The sequence below is a fragment of the Diadema antillarum genome, unplaced genomic scaffold (assembly GCF_040938485.1).
Source record: "Diadema antillarum isolate AM-2024a unplaced genomic scaffold, OU_Dant_1.0 scf00000088, whole genome shotgun sequence".
Lineage (NCBI taxonomy): Eukaryota > Metazoa > Echinodermata > Echinoidea > Diadematoida > Diadematidae > Diadema > Diadema antillarum.
This window is the reverse complement of record NW_027270977.1, coordinates 910202-927884: the sequence shown is the minus strand read 5'-3', so window position 1 is coordinate 927884 and position 17683 is coordinate 910202. Positions and strand designations below refer to the sequence as shown.

At 41.1% G+C, this 17683-nt stretch overlaps 1 protein-coding gene across 1 annotated transcript in view; it reads left to right on the top strand.

The window, feature by feature from the left end:
* The window catches only part of LOC139718102 (protein FAM135A-like), a 60066-nt gene extending 43114 nt beyond the window's left edge, over positions 1-16952 (top strand). Inside the window, exons 10-18 of the mRNA XM_071629593.1 lie at positions 84-239; positions 3216-3450; positions 8068-9733; positions 10266-10539; positions 10936-11033; positions 11607-11758; positions 13778-13888; positions 14637-14753; positions 16223-16952. Coding sequence (XP_071485694.1) covers positions 84-239; positions 3216-3450; positions 8068-9733; positions 10266-10539; positions 10936-11033; positions 11607-11758; positions 13778-13888; positions 14637-14753; positions 16223-16428 — 3015 coding nt within the window. The 3' untranslated portion in view covers positions 16429-16952. The remainder of the gene's footprint in view (positions 1-83; positions 240-3215; positions 3451-8067; positions 9734-10265; positions 10540-10935; positions 11034-11606; positions 11759-13777; positions 13889-14636; positions 14754-16222) is intronic.
* Positions 16953-17683: the final 731 nt, after the last annotated feature.

Below are 17683 nucleotides of genomic sequence, written 5' to 3'. Positions count from 1 at the left end.
CTTGTATTTCAGTGCAAAAGGTTTTGAAAGGGGCCTTGTCGTTCATGTGTAAATTTTATGTGTCTGGGTCTGAATGGGGACAGAACCTGAACAGCGAAGAGGAGATCGTGGAGGCGGTGAATACCTCCCTCGCCCAGCTCTCCGGGGAGATCTGTCTGGTCTGGACCCAATACATGGAGGTCATCGTGGGCCAGGAGAGGGTGAGGACGCACCTCCGAGACAAGTACCACCAAGCAAGGGTGAGTAGGTGTACCTCATCCCAAGCTGGCCTGGCTTCTCATAAACCTTACTCCCCCTCCCCCTCCCCCTCCTTACTGGGTGATGTCCTGTTTTAAGGCCCTGTGGATTATGCAGTGTGCTTTGAGTGAGAAGTCAGGGTTCAAACCCTGCAATAATACTTTGGGTCATGAGCAAATCACTTGATATGATAATGTGCAATGCCTCTCTTTACTCAAGTGTAGAAATGAATAGGTACCTCGTAAGAAGTTGGATGCTGGGTATTGATATTGTCCTATAAAATAGCAATCCTGCCATATAAATTTCTCCACTTCTTTAGTTCTGCAGTGTAATGGAAATATACTGTATATGTGTGTGTTTACATGCAGTATGTATATCTTGTTAATTGACCTTTATTGACAGGGGGCCATTACTCACAGGTTCCACAGTGAATTGCTCAGACTGGAAGCAGAGATTTTGGTTGTTAAGAATGATTATCTGGATTTCTTTGGGAATTTCATGATCTATTTATGGGATATCATGTGATTGTGTGAACATCTACTAGAAGAATTAACCCTGGGAAAGAGCAATTATCGATGAAAGTCTGAAAAACGATGGAGAAGAAAATGAGATATCTGCAATGGTAAGCCAAGTACTGAAAAAGACTGCAGACCACCTAAATGTCGATCATTCAACAACCATGACATCTTGTTAGCACATAGAACTCTGTAGTGAAACTCTCCTTTGCACAGAGCTCTCCATTTCTTTGTGCATGGAATGTCATTGAAGTAACACTGTTGTATGTAGATGTTGACTCTGCTTATTGTTATGATATATATGCAGGCTTACTGTTTTTTCATATGATGACAAAAAAAAGAGGAAAAGTTTGTTTCTCCATGCAAACTTAGCGAACTTATTTGCGCAAGGAGAGAAACTCTTTGTTGAAAACATAATGGACAAGGTAGCTGTTGACTTTCCCAGTGACCATGATTATTAGACAAGAAGATGAGAAGTAATGTGATTTTCCTATAGCGTCTCCACACTTCTATAATGCTAGTTTGTCCTGCACCGTAGTTCAGACACATGTCATTGAGCAGATTTGTTGTGAGACTGTCTGATGGGCCAGTTTTCCCTCATGTTGCACATCATTGACAGTGAAACGAAATGATTGTCGAGCAAAAGAGAAAAAAAAAACAAAAAGAAGAGAGAGAGACACTCTTAGAAAGGACGAAAGCTATTGTACGTGCACGTGTAAACATTCACACATGGAAGAGAAATACACATCTAATTCTCATCTAGAAAGGGAGAGGGATAGTGAGAGTGAGAGAGAGATTTACCTACAGCCATCATGTCATCCCTTTGTTCCTGTGTGTCGCCATGGCAACCGCAAACAGGGATTAGTGCTGGAGACGCAAAACCACCACAGTCCCCGTAGCACTCCCAGTGGGCCACTAATCCGTGGTAGAAGGCAGATTGACAATGGACTTCCTGCTACAGAATGACTTTATTTAACCCTTCAATCCCCGGGAGTACTTTTGCTGCAGAATTATCATCTTGCCCTTATGGAATTATTAACTCAGATTTTTTTTTGTTTTCAGACATATTAGAAAGATTAGATGGAACTATTCTAATTCAGTAAGTATGCACAACATTTGGGGGGGGGGGGGGAATGCTGATTTGAAATAGAAACTTTGATCATCGAAAATGCATTGCCAAAGTAAGCATCATTTATGAATTGAGAGATTTAGAGGCTTTTGATAATTCTGAAACAAAGATGAACAATGGTGCCAGAGTGAAATAGGGCTCAAAGGAGGTAGAAGTTATGTTTTGTTCTATAAAAGATCAACAATAAACAGAAAAGATCAGAAAAGATCAGAATTAGAGAACATGCAGCACTAAACCACAGAAACCTGGATTCTAGGACTAGAAGGTTAGAGAGAGTCAACCTGTTATAAATGGTTCATTTCACTCATTTATTACATTCATTCATCCATAATAAGAAATACATAGAAAATTAACTTCCACTGGCTAAATAAAAGTTCAGAAAAATAATAAATTCATGATAAATTTCATGCAAGAACATGTCAAATAATGAGGCATATTGAAGAAGAGAAACTGTGCATGTGTTACACAAATACATGTTTCATACATTAAAAATTTAAAAAAAAAAAGTTAAGAGAACAAATTTCCAACTTCTTGAACTAATTCGCAGTCAATATGAGAAGCTAGAATCACGAATAAATTAGGAAGTAGGAAACTAGAAAAGAATAGGGTGTGTAATAGAGGAAATTCAAGAGAGGGAACTCGGAAACCAAATGAGACAATAAGGGAGTTCATGGTTAGTGCATGTCTCATTTGACCCCTACACCACAGACTTTGAAATAACATGGACATGTGTTGTGATCAAGAATTCCTTCTTGAAGCATGTCATCTTGTATTATCAATGTTGAGAAAATGCATGGAGAGATTTTGCTAAACAGTGTTGATGAATGACCTTACACCTGTACGTTCTAATTTAGTCTTAAACACATATTGTACTAACATAATTCAGATTCTCATAGTTGCTTGAGACTTCTTTACGTTTTAAAGTCAGTAGCAAATACAAAGACATTCTCATTTGACTTTTGTTCTGCACGTGCGCAAATCACAACCGTGAACTCCCTTATTGCAGGTAAAGCCATTCATGGTATTCAAGGTATGTGTGTGTACATGGACTGAGGAAGATTGCTCTGGGTAAGAGAAAACTAGTTATCCTGTGACATTGTTATTGATGAGATGAATTGCGTTGGGAATGAAAGAGAGCCTGAAGCAATTTGCCTTTGGGCTTCAGAACACAAAGGATAGTACCAGAGTGATTGTTGATGAGTGTTGATGAGTGCACTGAGAAGAAAGATATTTATGAAGACTGTGAGAAAACATTTGAGTCTTGTAGTTTCTTTGTCGTCATTGTTTTTATTCCATTTTATCACCATAGTCCCGTCCCATCATTTTTGGTGCAGGTCCAGCGATTCTCTGAGTCATTCTTCACCCTGGATCACCCCAAGTCTGACTGCCTGGCCTTCTCTGAGCTCAGCTGCTCGGGCTATCCGTCCATCGTCCAGACCCTGCGTGGGTCAGCATACGGTTCCACCCTACCCCCGCTGGCCATCGAATGTTCGGAGCTGGATGGCGATGCCAACTCAGTGCCAGTGGTGTTTGAAGATCGCTATCTGGCAGAGGTCACAAAGAGTCCTGGTAAACTAAATCTCCACTTCCCTTCAGGACCAATGAATATCAGATTTTCCTTCTGTATCAGAATAGTTTTTTTTATGCCTCCACCACGAAGTGGTGCCAGAGGCAAATATCGGCCGTAATCTGGCAGAACTGCGTATCTCCTTTAACACATTACGCCAGAAATCGGGTTTAAAGATTCAATGTTACACCTTTCTAAACTGAGATACGATGAGTTGCATTTTTCCTCTTTTCTCGGTCATAATTGGTCTAAAGAATTTATTTCCAGCAAAAAAATGACAATTTGACCTTTTTAAGTAGTAAAAATTACCAATTTAAAAAACTTACGCAGTTCTGCCAGATTAATCGTCGCCAAATTTTTGCGATCGTAATCTGGCATAACTGCGTATCTCTGGTCACGTGCCCGGGTTGATCAGCCAGAACTGCGTAAGTTTTTGGCCATGCGGGGGGTTTTTCAGGCAGAACTGCGTATCTCTAGGAGATACGCAGTTCTGCCTGATAAGCACGTGTTTCATCAGGCAGAACTACGTATCTCTTTTTGTCGTCAACCACGTGCTTATCAGCCAGAACTGCGTATCTCCTAGAGATACGCAGTTCTGGCTGATAAACACGTGGTTTATCAACCAGAACTACGTATCTCGGTCTATTTTCTGCGGGTTGTCTATCGTATTTTACCATCCACCCTCTTACTATTCAGCGGATGCAGTGTCAAAACAATGAATATTTTAGATCGAATACAATTTTTTTGAAATATTTGTATTGTATAAAGTCATCATTATTGATTCACATTTAATTTCATTTTATCCATTCATTTGTATATGGAAAATAACTTGCTTTCCCCAAATGTTGTCAGTCTGTGTTCATGTTTCAGTATTATTTAGCGGCACAAGAAGTACTGCTACATCAAAAGCCTGGCTGCTGCTTGGGTTATTGTCGATCTCATGAAGCATTACATTTGGACTAAGAATAATATTAGACTAGGTTCTAGATGTTAAGCTATATTGTTCATCAAGACTACAGGTACTACACTGTAGACCGTCTAGACCGTAGTCTATTCAGGCCTAACGATACACTAGACATCTAGAGACTAGTACTAGTAGAGCGGTACGTAGGAATCTGCATACGATAGGCCTACTGATCTCATCATTATCCTAGTATTCCTACTCTATGCCCAAAGTAAGAGTAAGCCTAGACCCTTTTGGCTGAAGGCCTAAACTCTATTTAAACTAAAGAATACGAGGAGCTAGGCCTGACTAAAAGTTTATTCACAGCTTTATTAGAAAATAAAAAAATAGACCCTAGTTCTCGTTTGTGTCGACTCCTAGTCCTACTGTAGGCCTTATTGTCACTAACTACTTACAGTACTAACGTTAGGGTAGTAGTGTTCTAACCGTTACTATCTATTTCTACGCAGGCCTATTAAAAACGTACGAGAACTCTCGAACTCTGTCTACTCGATTGTCTAGGTCTATGTAACATCCAGACGTCTATTTTGGGGCGTCATTATAACAGACTAGTAGATCAATGAAAATTAGTTTCTAGATTTTCTAGTCTAGACTCTAGATCTAACGCTAGACTCTATATCCAGGTAGGGGCTAAATCTAGCGTTACAGCTAGACTGTTTATTGGGGATCTAGGCCTAGAAGGTACTAATGTTGTAGATCTAAGAACAACATAAAGCCTAACATGCCTATCTATAATGACTAACGGTAAGTCTATAAAGTCTATAGCCTATAATGTCTAGTAGTAGGCCCCTAGTACTAGTAGTAATGTATAGAACACAGATCTAAATCTAAGTTTCAGATCTATTTCTAGGGCTAAATGTTTATAATTTAGCGTTTAACCTGTAGATTCTAGATTCTTCATATTACAGACTTCAAGAATGTCTGGCCGAATCAAATCTAGAAAAATAGAAAACTGAGTAAAGACAGAATAACCGGCGATTCAGCCTAAGTTAAGTAACGGTAGGCCCCAGTAGTCTACTAGTAGTAGGCCCCTACTGCACAATTTACTGGGAGTACCGGTACGGTACCGGTATTAAAAAGTAAACTGTAAAAGTGTTAGTATTGGTCAATTTCGGACGTCTGTAGGATTGGATCGAAAATGCCATCGTTATAGACGGTATCCTAGATATTCATTAAACTTCTCGAGATCAATCCCATAGATCCAAGCCCACTAACCGCTTATTACAATGAAAAATAAAATAAGAAGCTATGGTCAATGGATTACAGATATTGTTGTTCGCGTGACCTACGCTACCGCACAGTACATTGATTTCACGTACACTAACAATGGACAAGTGCTGCAGCAGTACCAAGTAGGCCTAAAGTTGACTGGAGCGTGATGTCAGACAAGATGCAAACTATAACGTTTGTTAGATCTAGAAATGCTCTAGGCTTAAAAAACACTAGATTGTAGCAAAACTTAATAGTAAGGCATACCGCATATTGACCTGTTTTGAAGCCTGCCAGTCTATGAAGGGAAAGAAAGTGGCAATTTCCCCCAAGAGTAACGAGGGTTATTGCTTTAGCGTGACTGTCGTCGTGTACAATACACGTAGCCGCACGACGTGTCTAGCTAGCTAGCTAGCTAGCTAGGCACTGCTAACCTGAACGCGCAGCGCGTTCGTCACTACCAAGGTCGCGCACGCGCGTGTTAAGATATACCATATCCGTGCGGGATGCAGGAACACCTTGGTCCAAGCGTTGTCGTAAGTCGACTTACGCAGTTCTGCCTGATTAACATCGGAAAATTCATTTCGAATCTCGACTTACGCAGTTCTGCCAGATTAATCGCCCTCTCTCCTCAGGAATTTTGCCAAAATCACTTTCTAAAAATAACTTTCTGTACCGATTCACAACTTATTTTTTGGCCCACTTGAAAGAGCATGAGAAAAAACACACAAAACACTCAAAACCTGAAAATCGACCAAAATCGACTTAGGGAGTTCTGCCAGATTACGGCCGATATGTTTTCGGGTTGTCCGTCCATCCGTACGTCCGTCCGCATTCGTTCACGCAATAACTTGAGTAATATTGACTGGAATTTTACCAAACTTGGTCCAGGTATAAAGTATGATGAGGCAGTTACTTGATCAGATTTTGGGTGAAATCGGCTAAAGGCCAAAGGTCAAAGGTCAAGGTCAAATCATGAAATTGTATCCGTTTACGCGATAACTCAAGACTGGATCAAGCAAATTTCACTAAACTTTGTCCGAGGATGATGTATGATAGGACAATAACTTGATTAGTTTTTGAGTGAAATTGGACAGAGGTCAAAGGTCAAAGATCAAGGTCAAATTCTAAAATTTATCTGTTTACGTGATAACTCAAAACTAGATGAAGCTACTTTCACCAAACTTGGTCCAAGGATGACGTATGATGGGGCAATTACTTGAGTAGTTTTTAAGTGAAATCGGAAAGAGGTCAAAGGTCAAAAGGTCAAGGTCAAATGCTAAAAAGTTGCTATTTCCCCCATATCTATGCAATGCACAAAGGTATTTTCTTGAAACTTAGTGTAGACATGTACTACTGCGTAAAGATTCTTCAGAGAGAGTTTTATGTCACAAGGTCAAAGGTCAGGTGAAAATGATACAATTTAATTTTGCTCACAAATGGTTCGATGTATCTTCCTGGAACTTGGTACATACGCATGTACTGACTGGCAGGAATTATCTAGGGAATTTAGGGGTCATGGGTCAATAGTCAGGGGGGTCAGAGGTCAAGGTCAACTCCTCAAGATTTCACTATTTTCCTCATATACTAGTATATGCAATGCTTGCAGGATTATTTTTAAAACTTATACATGTATATATTACCTAATGGAGATTCTCTAGGAGATTTCCTGCCAGAACTTCAAAGGTCAAAGGTTAAGGGTCAAAGGCCAGGCTAAAGTGCAAAAAAAAATCTATTTTATACTGTAATTACAGTTTTTCTTTATACCTTGAAAATTACTCAATGCATAAACTTATGAAAGAGTTGGTCAAAAGTCGATTGAAAGTAAAACTCCTCAATTCCCCAAATACATATGTACATGTACCTGCACTCTTAGACAAATATAGCAAACCTAGTTCAAGGAAAGTGAACATTGAAGACATTTCTGACAAACCTGTCCTTTCAATATGTTGCCAGTTATGTCAAACTGTCGTCACACATTGTGAAGACATTGTACTATACACCTGTTGGGAGAATGAATGCATTATGGCGGAGGCATATTTCTAGTTTTTTATCATTTTAATGGACTTCTTGATGCCAGTTTCTCTCTCAGAAATGATTTCACTTCTGCGGAGTTCCATCTATGGGAAGGTTGTAGTTGACAGAAGCAGTTCCTTGTGAAAGTTAGTGCTTATTTTAGCAAGCCTATAAGTGCCCAAATTTGTTAAATGTAACCTGCAAAATACTACCCTGTTTTGACTGTCTCAAAATGCAGCAAAGTGTCATGAAAATTTCAAATGCTACTGGTGATCATGATTATGCCATTATTCCATGAAATATAGCAACCTGTAAAATACAGTTAAATGATGGAATGTGAGATAGTAGAGTGTTTGTATGTGTATGTGTTTCATTGGTGTTGGGAGCTTGAAAAGTGCAGACACAAATCATTTGTACTTTTTCTCCCCAGGACGGAGGCTAAACTTGGAGGAGGTTACGCTAAGCCTCAAGAATCTGACCAAGCCCTCATCTCCTTTCAAGAGCATCAAGAGTAGATCTCCATTTGCGGAGAGAAGGACTCACAGAGATTTAGTGGCCGATGGCAGAGGCGGAGAGAAGAGTCCAACGGTGAAGAGTAAAGCCAAGAGAGGGATGGTGAAATCCATCAGACACATAAAGCCCGAGTTCTTGCGCAAGACTCTGGGTTCACCGTCATCGCGCGGAGGTGCCATACCTCGGGATGTGAAGTGCTATGAGATCAACGAGGGGACTTGTTCTGGTCTGCAGAAGCGATCCTCCTTGAAGGAGGGTGGTAAAGCGACGTCTCCTATGCTGTCTGGAGCCGTCCCCAACTCCATATCAATGCCAATCCTGTCTCCAAGCGTGGGATCTGCTGCTGCAGATCTTGATCTCTTGGCTGAGGGCAGTCTCTATGACACTGTGGGAAACGGGTGCTCAGTGAGACCAGTACGGAATGCCATGTCCGCCGAGGACATCCTCAATGGGAAGTTGGGCGAGCAGAGCAATGGAACCAGTTTGAGCAGTATTACGGGCGATGTTCAGGAGGAAGGCAATCCTCTCCTGGATGCTGTCCTGAATCCCGATGGCCCACTGGACGTGCTGACCAGCGAGAGCATCGCCATGCTCGAGGCTGACGACATCGACATCAGTCTTCTGGACCACACGGGGCTCTCGGACGGCAGTGATCAGCGGAGGAGCGTCCGTCTGAGCTTCCTGCAGAGCGGTGATCCCAGCGAGGACCAGATCCTGAACAGCCTCTCCAAGTATCTCCAGAAGCAGATGACCATGTCGGAGGCGAACCTGCAACAGGCTGATGCAGCTGCGCGGCAGAGGGAGAACGAGAATGCCGACTCCTCCCAGCATCAGCAAGAGGAACAAGGTGTGTCTCGTAACCATGGTGAAATGGAAAATGGTATTGAAACGCCAGAGAAGGAGGATGAGGAGTTTGATGACTTAGCGGTGAACGGCATGACGCTTGACAGTGAGGAAGAGGAAAATGCTGCAATAGGTACAAGTGGAAATGTGCAATTGACAAATGCAATCACAAATGGGGTGCATTCAAACAGGAATAACATGCATATAGGAGGTGTGGGTGAGCAAGGTAATGATGATAGCGATGACAGAACTAAAGATCGATTAGAGGAGGTCGTTGGCTCTTGGCCTGCACCCACCTCATCAATGGAGGGAGCTGCGGAACTGACTTTGGATATCGATGTGATCCGTACTGATGCGCCCGCAGACACCACTTCCGAGGGCGAACTCGTAGTCAGGCAGCCGAGCCGAGAAAGCGTGGAAGCCCCCGCGGTCATCACGGACATCGAGCCCAGCGCCAAGTCCAAGAAGCCAAAGGGCCAGAAGAGCAAGAAACACGAGCACAAGCCCTCGGGCGGGGTCGGCAACTGCGCCGGCTGCTTCTCCTTCATCCATTCCTCGGCTTCGCCATCAAACTCCTTCACCGAGCCGTGCCTGGTGAAACCGGTCCTGCCCCTGGAGTCCTCCACCAGTACCTCATCCTCCAGCGTCAATGCCATAGGCCAGAGCAACGGTGCGTCCAGTTCAGGCTCCCAAGACGGTGGCACGGAAGGCGACAACCCCAAACCGACCGATGGGCAGAGGTAACTTCATTAACCCCTCACACTATTGATCACTTTCATTTTAGTTGATTGTAGCGTATGTAGCGTATGAAGTGTATCTCCCTCCACAGACTGCACGTATTGTTTGGTTTTAGGAATTGCATGTGTCTTCAGTGTGGATCAGTTGCCTTCTCCCAACCTACCAATTCTTTGTTTTTCTTTGGAAGGAGGCAGTCTCCCACAAGATAGCATGTTGGAGAATTTGAATGGGTCCTGATAAAAGATGGGACCCACCTTTTTTTAGAACCAAATGGATATCTCAGCCATTTGAAAACTGATTTTCATGAAATATGTTTGATTCCTCTTAGAATTGTATGCTGTTGGATACTTCATATAAGTGGTTTCTATTATTATCTCACAAAAAGTTCAAATCTTAATCCCCGTCTCAACCAAAACAATACCATCCCTGAAAGAAATATTACAGAAGCTCTGAGATCAAGTGCCTATCTTGCCCGAATGGTGTTCATTTTACTACTGTCTCTCCATCTTCTCGATTGTTGTCAACGAACAACAGCTATGTGCATGCCAGAAACGTGTTCAAGCAGAAGCTGCACTATCCCGGCCGCATGTACTGTGACCTGCCACAGAGGGCGTCCCAGGTACCTTACTTCAGCGTCGCACCTTTGACCCCTCACCCTGAGGATGAGGAGCAGGGCATCGAGGTCCACCTGGTCATATGTGTCCACGGCCTGGACGGTAACCGGGCCGATCTCCGGCTGCTTAGGACGTACCTGGAACTCGGCCTGCCGGGAGAGAAACTGGACTTCCTCATGTCGGAGAGCAACCAGGTCAGTCACCCTTGACCTTAACCCAATTATACTTGGGACTAGTCTTCTATGGGTTAAGGTCAAATGGGTTATATGTGTCACTGTGAAAGAGTTGCTGAATGCAGACAAAACAAATATCTATGATATGGACAATAAATGATTGAAATGAAATGAAATAAATGAATAATTACACAATGTAGATATTTTTCCATTTCTGCTGTCCTTACCAATCGAATCTGTGGTTAGAGGTCAGGAGTGGAAAGTGGGAGGATTTAGGCAGTTGGGGCATCATAGATTGTATTATGGAGAAAACAACTTTAGAGTTTCTTTCCCAGGAAGTTTGAGATTTGTCAGTGCAAAGAGAAGAAAAGGAGTTGTTCTTACAAATCTTAAACTGATATTTTTGGTCCGATCCAGGGCGACACATTCGCTAACTTTGAGACAATGACAGACCGACTGGTCCGTGAGATTGTGTACTACACTGAAGTCTTTCGCATCAAACCCAACAGAGTCAGGTAAGTTTTCCCCTCCTGTGCCTAATGCCTTTACATTTTCTCTGCCATGTCCAAAGCAAAGGCCAATGAACGAAATGAATAAATGTATAGAATGCCTACATTTGTGGTTTTAGCTCTATGTATTCAGAATGTGGGAATGTTTGAAGACATCATGGCTCAGTGGATTAGGCAAGGGACTCTCAATTGTGAGGTCCCTAGTTCAAGTCCTGACAGCAATAGTTGTGGCCCCATCCAAGGCACTTTATTCTCATTGCGTAGTCCGTCAGAGTAGACCATACAAAAGGTCCCATCGTCGATTGCCCATAAACATCCCCCCATTAAACTTTCGTTGCTGTGACTGCAGACTTTACCTTGTTATAATCCATCCCTCGTTGCAGACACAATAGATAATGAGACCAGCTAGATACACTGATGGAAAATCAAGAACAGCTGAATTTGCCTTATCAAAAGGGGTACCTCATTGTAAGCAAGCTCATAAAGAGTTTTCCCCATACTTCCTTGGTGGCTAGTTTAATAAATCCAACCACATGATCTAGCAAACGATTAGAGTCTAGTTTCTTTTGTCTCCGGTAGCTTCATCGGTCACTCTCTGGGTAACATCATCATCCGGTCAGCCCTGACCAGGCCAGAGCTGCAGCCATTCCAGGACAAGCTGCATACATTTCTCTCCCTTTCTGGCCCCCATCTCGGTCAGCTCTACAACAGTAGTACCATCGTGAATACAGGTGAGACGGCTTGCTCCAGTAAATTCCATGTCGTATACGCGGCATAATTACCTCCGCCAAGGAAGGAGGAGGTCAACAGGGTGGTATATTTTTTATTGCGATGAGGAATTCTGCTTTGAATTTTTTGCGAAATACTTAGAAACCACTATGAAATGAAATATTAAAGAGCATACAGTTCTGTGAGGAATTCAAATTTCATTTGATGAAAGTTGGTTGTGAAATGACTGAGATATCCAAAACACAAAGTAAAACAAAGTGATCCTAATAAAAGGTTTGTCCCACCTGTTATTGGGATGACTTCATTTGGGATATCTCAGCCATTTCAAAACCAATTTTCATCACATAAACCATGAATTCCTCTTGGAATTATGTGCTCTTTCATATTTCATAAGAGATTTCTCATTATGTCATCAAAAAAGTTAGAAACCCAAAGCCAGGTCTCAAACAAAACTATACCATCCCTTTAACAACATGCAAAAATATCAGCTCTGATCATTACATGAATGCGATAAGCACACGGACATTTCTCCCTTCTAACCACTCGCCAAATTGTATGGAAGTCCATGCAGCATTTATTCAGGGATGCCAGTTCCCAGGTAGAAGCCTGAAATTAGGCCGTGGTAGTATCACAATTCAAACCCTTTTGTTTACAAAGTAGCTTCATGTAGGTGTATTTCGGGCCCTCTCTTCATTCTAACTGGCATCCCTGTTTATTTCATGAGCATGTTTACAGGAGTCTGGCCTTGTCAGACAATTTCATGAGTGGTTGAATTCACAGTCGGGATCCATTGTCAAGGAATGACAAATATGTATCCGTCATCCCCTTTCAAGCAGCAAAGTTACTATTTCCCACATCAGGGACGATAATGTGACCCTGCACCTCAAAACAAACAAAAAGTCGCCAGACATGAATTTTTTAGTTAAGACCATATTCTGAAAGAGCAGACTTTAAGCTTTAAAATGATGTATAACTCAAATCAAATGGACTCTCCTAACCTATCTAAATATTGGAAAGAAAGCACAAACTCAGGAAAAGTGTGAACTGAGAGAAGAGGCTCTGAAGTACAGTGTCTATTCAAGCGCTTAATCTTTACCAAACCGTGCTGGCTGTGCGATGAATGGGACAAAAAACAGGAAGTAAACCACCAGAGTAACAACAATGAAGGGATTATCAGATTAAACTGAAATTAAGCATGCCTCATTAACATATTCTGTCCATAATTAATGCCAACCTTCAAAGCAGTAGCACTATCCTTTCAAAAGTTATTAGAGTTGAAAGTGAAGAGTGTGGACAAGGTTTTTCAGAAATGAAAAAGGGATTCTAAAGACACACCTAATCACACTATTCTACCAAAAATGTTCGAGATAAACTGCTAAAAAACACACTTTCCTGCCCGTTTTATGATACCAAATTTTAGCATTATGTGAAAGAAAACCCGCTCTTTCAGAAAATATGAAAAAGTCAAGTTCGGCTAGGTTTACCTATTTCACTCATTTTCAGTCCTCACGCAGAATCAGTGTGTGCGACTTTATGAAAGTTTTGAGGTGCACGGTCACATAAATTATGCACTTTATTCCGTGTAATGGCAAAGAACATTGTGGCATGTTATTATTTAGTGCCACATGTGTATGGCATATTATAGTATATCCCAACAGATTGTCATCCAGCTGTAGTTTCTTTACCATGCAACCAGCAGTAATGTGTGAGGATAACACCAACAAAAGCTTAACATATGAAAAACAATTTTTGATACCAGTCTCTTAAGCGGCCAGTTGGGTTGCAGAAATTTGTGTGGATAATAGAATGCTCTTGTTGTAAACAACAAACACTGTTATAACAAAAGTTAGTAACAAAGAAGTAAAATTCCAGTTCCCAACATCGTTACACCAAGTTTATGGTGCCAAATTCTCTTTGGTTATAACAAAATGTTAGTAAAATGAAAGAAAACTGCCGGTCCCAAGGGTTTCTTTATAACAGGAGTCACCTGTATTTTGTTTGTTGATTTGTTTTGTTTCCAGGCATGTGGCTGATGCAGAAGTGGAAGAAGTCGAACTCTCTCCTCCAGCTGGCACTGAGGGACCACACTGACCTCCGACAAACATTCCTCTACAAACTCAGCAAGGCCCCCGGTGAGTACCACACCCTCTTCCCTCTTCCTCTTCTCCCTCACATCCGAAAAGCTGCACCTGCTCACGACTGTTTGTGTTACCGCTCTTAAAAGTGACAATGTCCGAAACTTAAAAGTCCTCTCAACACCTGTTTGCGAGACCGCTCATGAAAGTAGCAATGTCCAGAACATAGATGTCCTCTAAACACCCATTTGCAAGACTGCTCACAAAAGTGACAATGTCCAAAGCATAGATCTCCTTTCAGCTCAGGAAAGTGATGATGTCCAAAACTTAGATGCCGACCTCATGTGGTTTTCCCCAGGTGACTAGCAATTATAGTCAGCAAATGGTATCAACCAGACACATTGTGCTATATGTTTGAATGAATTAATGAATGCCATTTGCATAAAACCAGAGGAAGAATACATTTTTACCAATTTCTGTGTGAAAGGCGACATCAGAAAGTTCACCTGTTGAACTGCCATGATGGTTTTAGAAGTCATTGTGTAACATATTTTTCATGTAGGTACAGCATGTATATGGCAAAGTTTGATATGGAATGAATTCTTCATCTCTGTTATTCTAGTGTGATTTCAACTTCTTTGAAACGTTTTAATTAGTGGAAATTTGTTTTTGTTTGTTTACTTGTTGCCAATATACCAAATACCTTGATGGATTTAATGTATTGCAATTTTGGCGAAGAATATTGTACACATCTGTTACAAGAGCTATTTAGGATTTACACAGTATTTTTTATCTTTCTCTGCAGGCCTCACCAACTTTAAGCATGTGGTTTTAGTAGGGTCACTTCAGGACCGATACGTTCCCATCCACTCTGCACGAATAGAACTCTGTCGGGCAGCCCTGAAGGACCGGTCACTCTATGGTGAGTTCATCCTCAGGGCATCATCCTGGTCAAATGTAGGGGTGTTGATATCATAATATATAGGATCTGACTCTCATGGTTTTTTTTTTTTTAGGGAGAGAGGGAATGACAGAGATAGATAGTGAGAGAGATTTTTTTGTGTGCGTATGTGTGTGTGTTTTGTCATGTCAGACTCATTTTGTGCCCTTAAATGTTTGATGAATTGGCCAAGATTGTTGAGCTCCGTAACAAAAGAGCAAACATTAGTCCATCCAGTCTAGTCAAGTGGTTACGCTCAAATGCAGTTCTTCTTACAGCTTAAAACTGCTCTTTAATAGGGGCTTGTCACCCTCTGAAGAATGATCAATGAAAGATTAATGAAGAGAATAAGTGTGTCTTCGTCAGACCGAAGTTTTAACTAGGGAGCTATTTTGCAGTTTAGGATGATAACCTGATATTATGGATGTGCGTCTTCATTAAGCTCGAAAACAGCCAGCTTTGGAAATTAGCCTGAAATTGATGCATGCGTACTTGGTATCATTACTCTGCTCAGCGCAGCCCAAGGTTCGAAAGTGGTTTCCCCAGTATGATGGGATCAAGAAAATTTTGGACAGATGAAGATGCAACCCAAATCATGCGCTAATTCACAGATTAGCATGCTTTGCTCTTCCACAAACTAGAGTAAGATTTTAGGGGAAGTTTTCCCAGTCAATTAGCGCACTATTTTCATCTCCATAGCACAAAGAGCGAGTTAATTTGACATCGGGCTAATTTCCTAACCTCATAATAACGTGCTATATTATTGAAACTTCAGCTGATAAACGGTCAAAATAGAGAGAGAGAGAGAGAGCAATATGGTAGATACAGAAAAAAAGGAAAAGATATGACAAATGTACCAGTGGATACAGGTGTATCTCACCTCTTCCCCTTCAATGATTTGAAATTGGATGCGATTGACCATATAATAATAATAATAATAATAGTCAGTTCTTAGAAACGCATAATACCAAAAGATAGTCTCTATGCGTGTACAAAATTAATGAAACAAAATCTATCACATATTTCTCTATTCAAACATATAATCAACAATTGTCAAAAAGGTACTGAGTTTTTAACACAGATTTGAATTTATCAAAATCTGTAATGCATCTAACACTGAGAGGGAGATTATTCCATAATGAGGGTGCCATTTTTCCAAAAGACCTATCACCATAATTATGTCTTCGATTTGACACTTATTTCAGAGAGGAGATTTTTTGATTTTGAGCGCAGATTACGACCAGGATGATATGGCTTGATGAGTTCACTGAGATATACAGGGGCATTTCCATGAAAACATTTGAATACACGGGTCAAAATGTTAAACCTGATACGAGCTCTTATGGGCAACCAATGAAGACTACGAAGAATGGGAGTTATATGATCAAATTTCCTATTATTTCAGGGGGGAGGTTATTACTCTTGTCTTTTACGCTTTTCTCCTGTGGCAGGTTCCGTTTACACAGAGATGCTGCACAACATCCTACATCCCCTGGTCATCAACCCGGACGTTTCCGTCGTACGCTATGACGTCCACCACACCCTCCAGACGTCGGCAAACTCCATCATCGGTCGCGCCGCCCACATAGCCGTGCTCGACTCCGAGCTCTTCATCGAGAAGTTCATGATGGTTGCAGGACTGACCTTCTTCAAATAGATAGACAGACACTTTCTACATCCTTTTCTGAAATGGTACTCCCTATGTTACTGTGGAAGTACCGTGAAAAACGAATACACAATTTTTGAAATTACTCTATGGGGTATTTATATTCTTGACTCTGAGGTGGAGGTCTTACTATTATGGAACTACATTTTGGTATTGGGACCAGTCTGTACATTAAAGGGAGTGGGTTTTTTTCCTCTGTTGCTGTAAACCTTCCAAGGATGTCACAAGGAATATCAAACTAAGTGAGGACAACTCCTGTTATAACAAAGCTTTGGGAACCAGCAGTTTTCTTTCATTATAGCAAAATTTTGTTATAACCAAAGGGAATTTTTGCACTGTACTGTAGACTTTCATAATAGTGATTTTGGGACCTGAATTTTTACTCTGTTGAACTGAAATTTTGTTACAGCATTGTTCGTTGTAATGGGACACCCTCTTCACTCATCATTCTTATAATACATACTTTACCTTACCGACCTGCATTTCAACATTGTTTCTCTCTTGCGTTTATTTATTGCTAGACAAAACTTATTTTTGCTGAAATTATATTCTTGTTCATTTTCCCTTTTGTCTGCCTCAAGTGTCAATTGGCATCAAAAAACCTCATAGCATCTAAACTCTGTCCAAAGTCTCTTAGGCAGAAAGGGTTAAGACATGGGATGTTCATTCCACGTTAAAGACAATCAATATTAATGTACATCTGTTATGAATGATAAATTGGAAATATTCACTTCTGGTTCTGAAAAAGTGTACACCCAGCATTAAAACTCCTTGGCCACCCAACTAAAGCCTAATGGTGCCATGACAGAGACAGAATCTTACGCAGAATTATGCAAAACATGCATGGATGGAAATGCAACAACATAGGGGTCCGTGTCATGAAATCATCAAACAGTCTTTACGTACTGTATACGCCAAATATTTCGCAAGGTTTTTATTTGCACGAATTTTGTGAGTTGGATGCTATTCACAAAATTATAGACTCGTGAAAATAATGACTCTGATCCCGATATTCAATGAGACGCATATGTATACATTTCTCCGTTCAGTGCAGTACTCCATGATCGCGAATTCAACCACTCGCAAAATCATCGGGAATTCCCGATTCACGAAAGTTTAGACTCGCTAAATATATGGCATATACAGTAAGTCTCAGAATGGCTAAAGTCGCTGATATGTAGCTATGAGAGACTTTCAAAGAGGAACAAAATCCATTTCATTAAGTCCCTCATACTAGTGTGTCTTA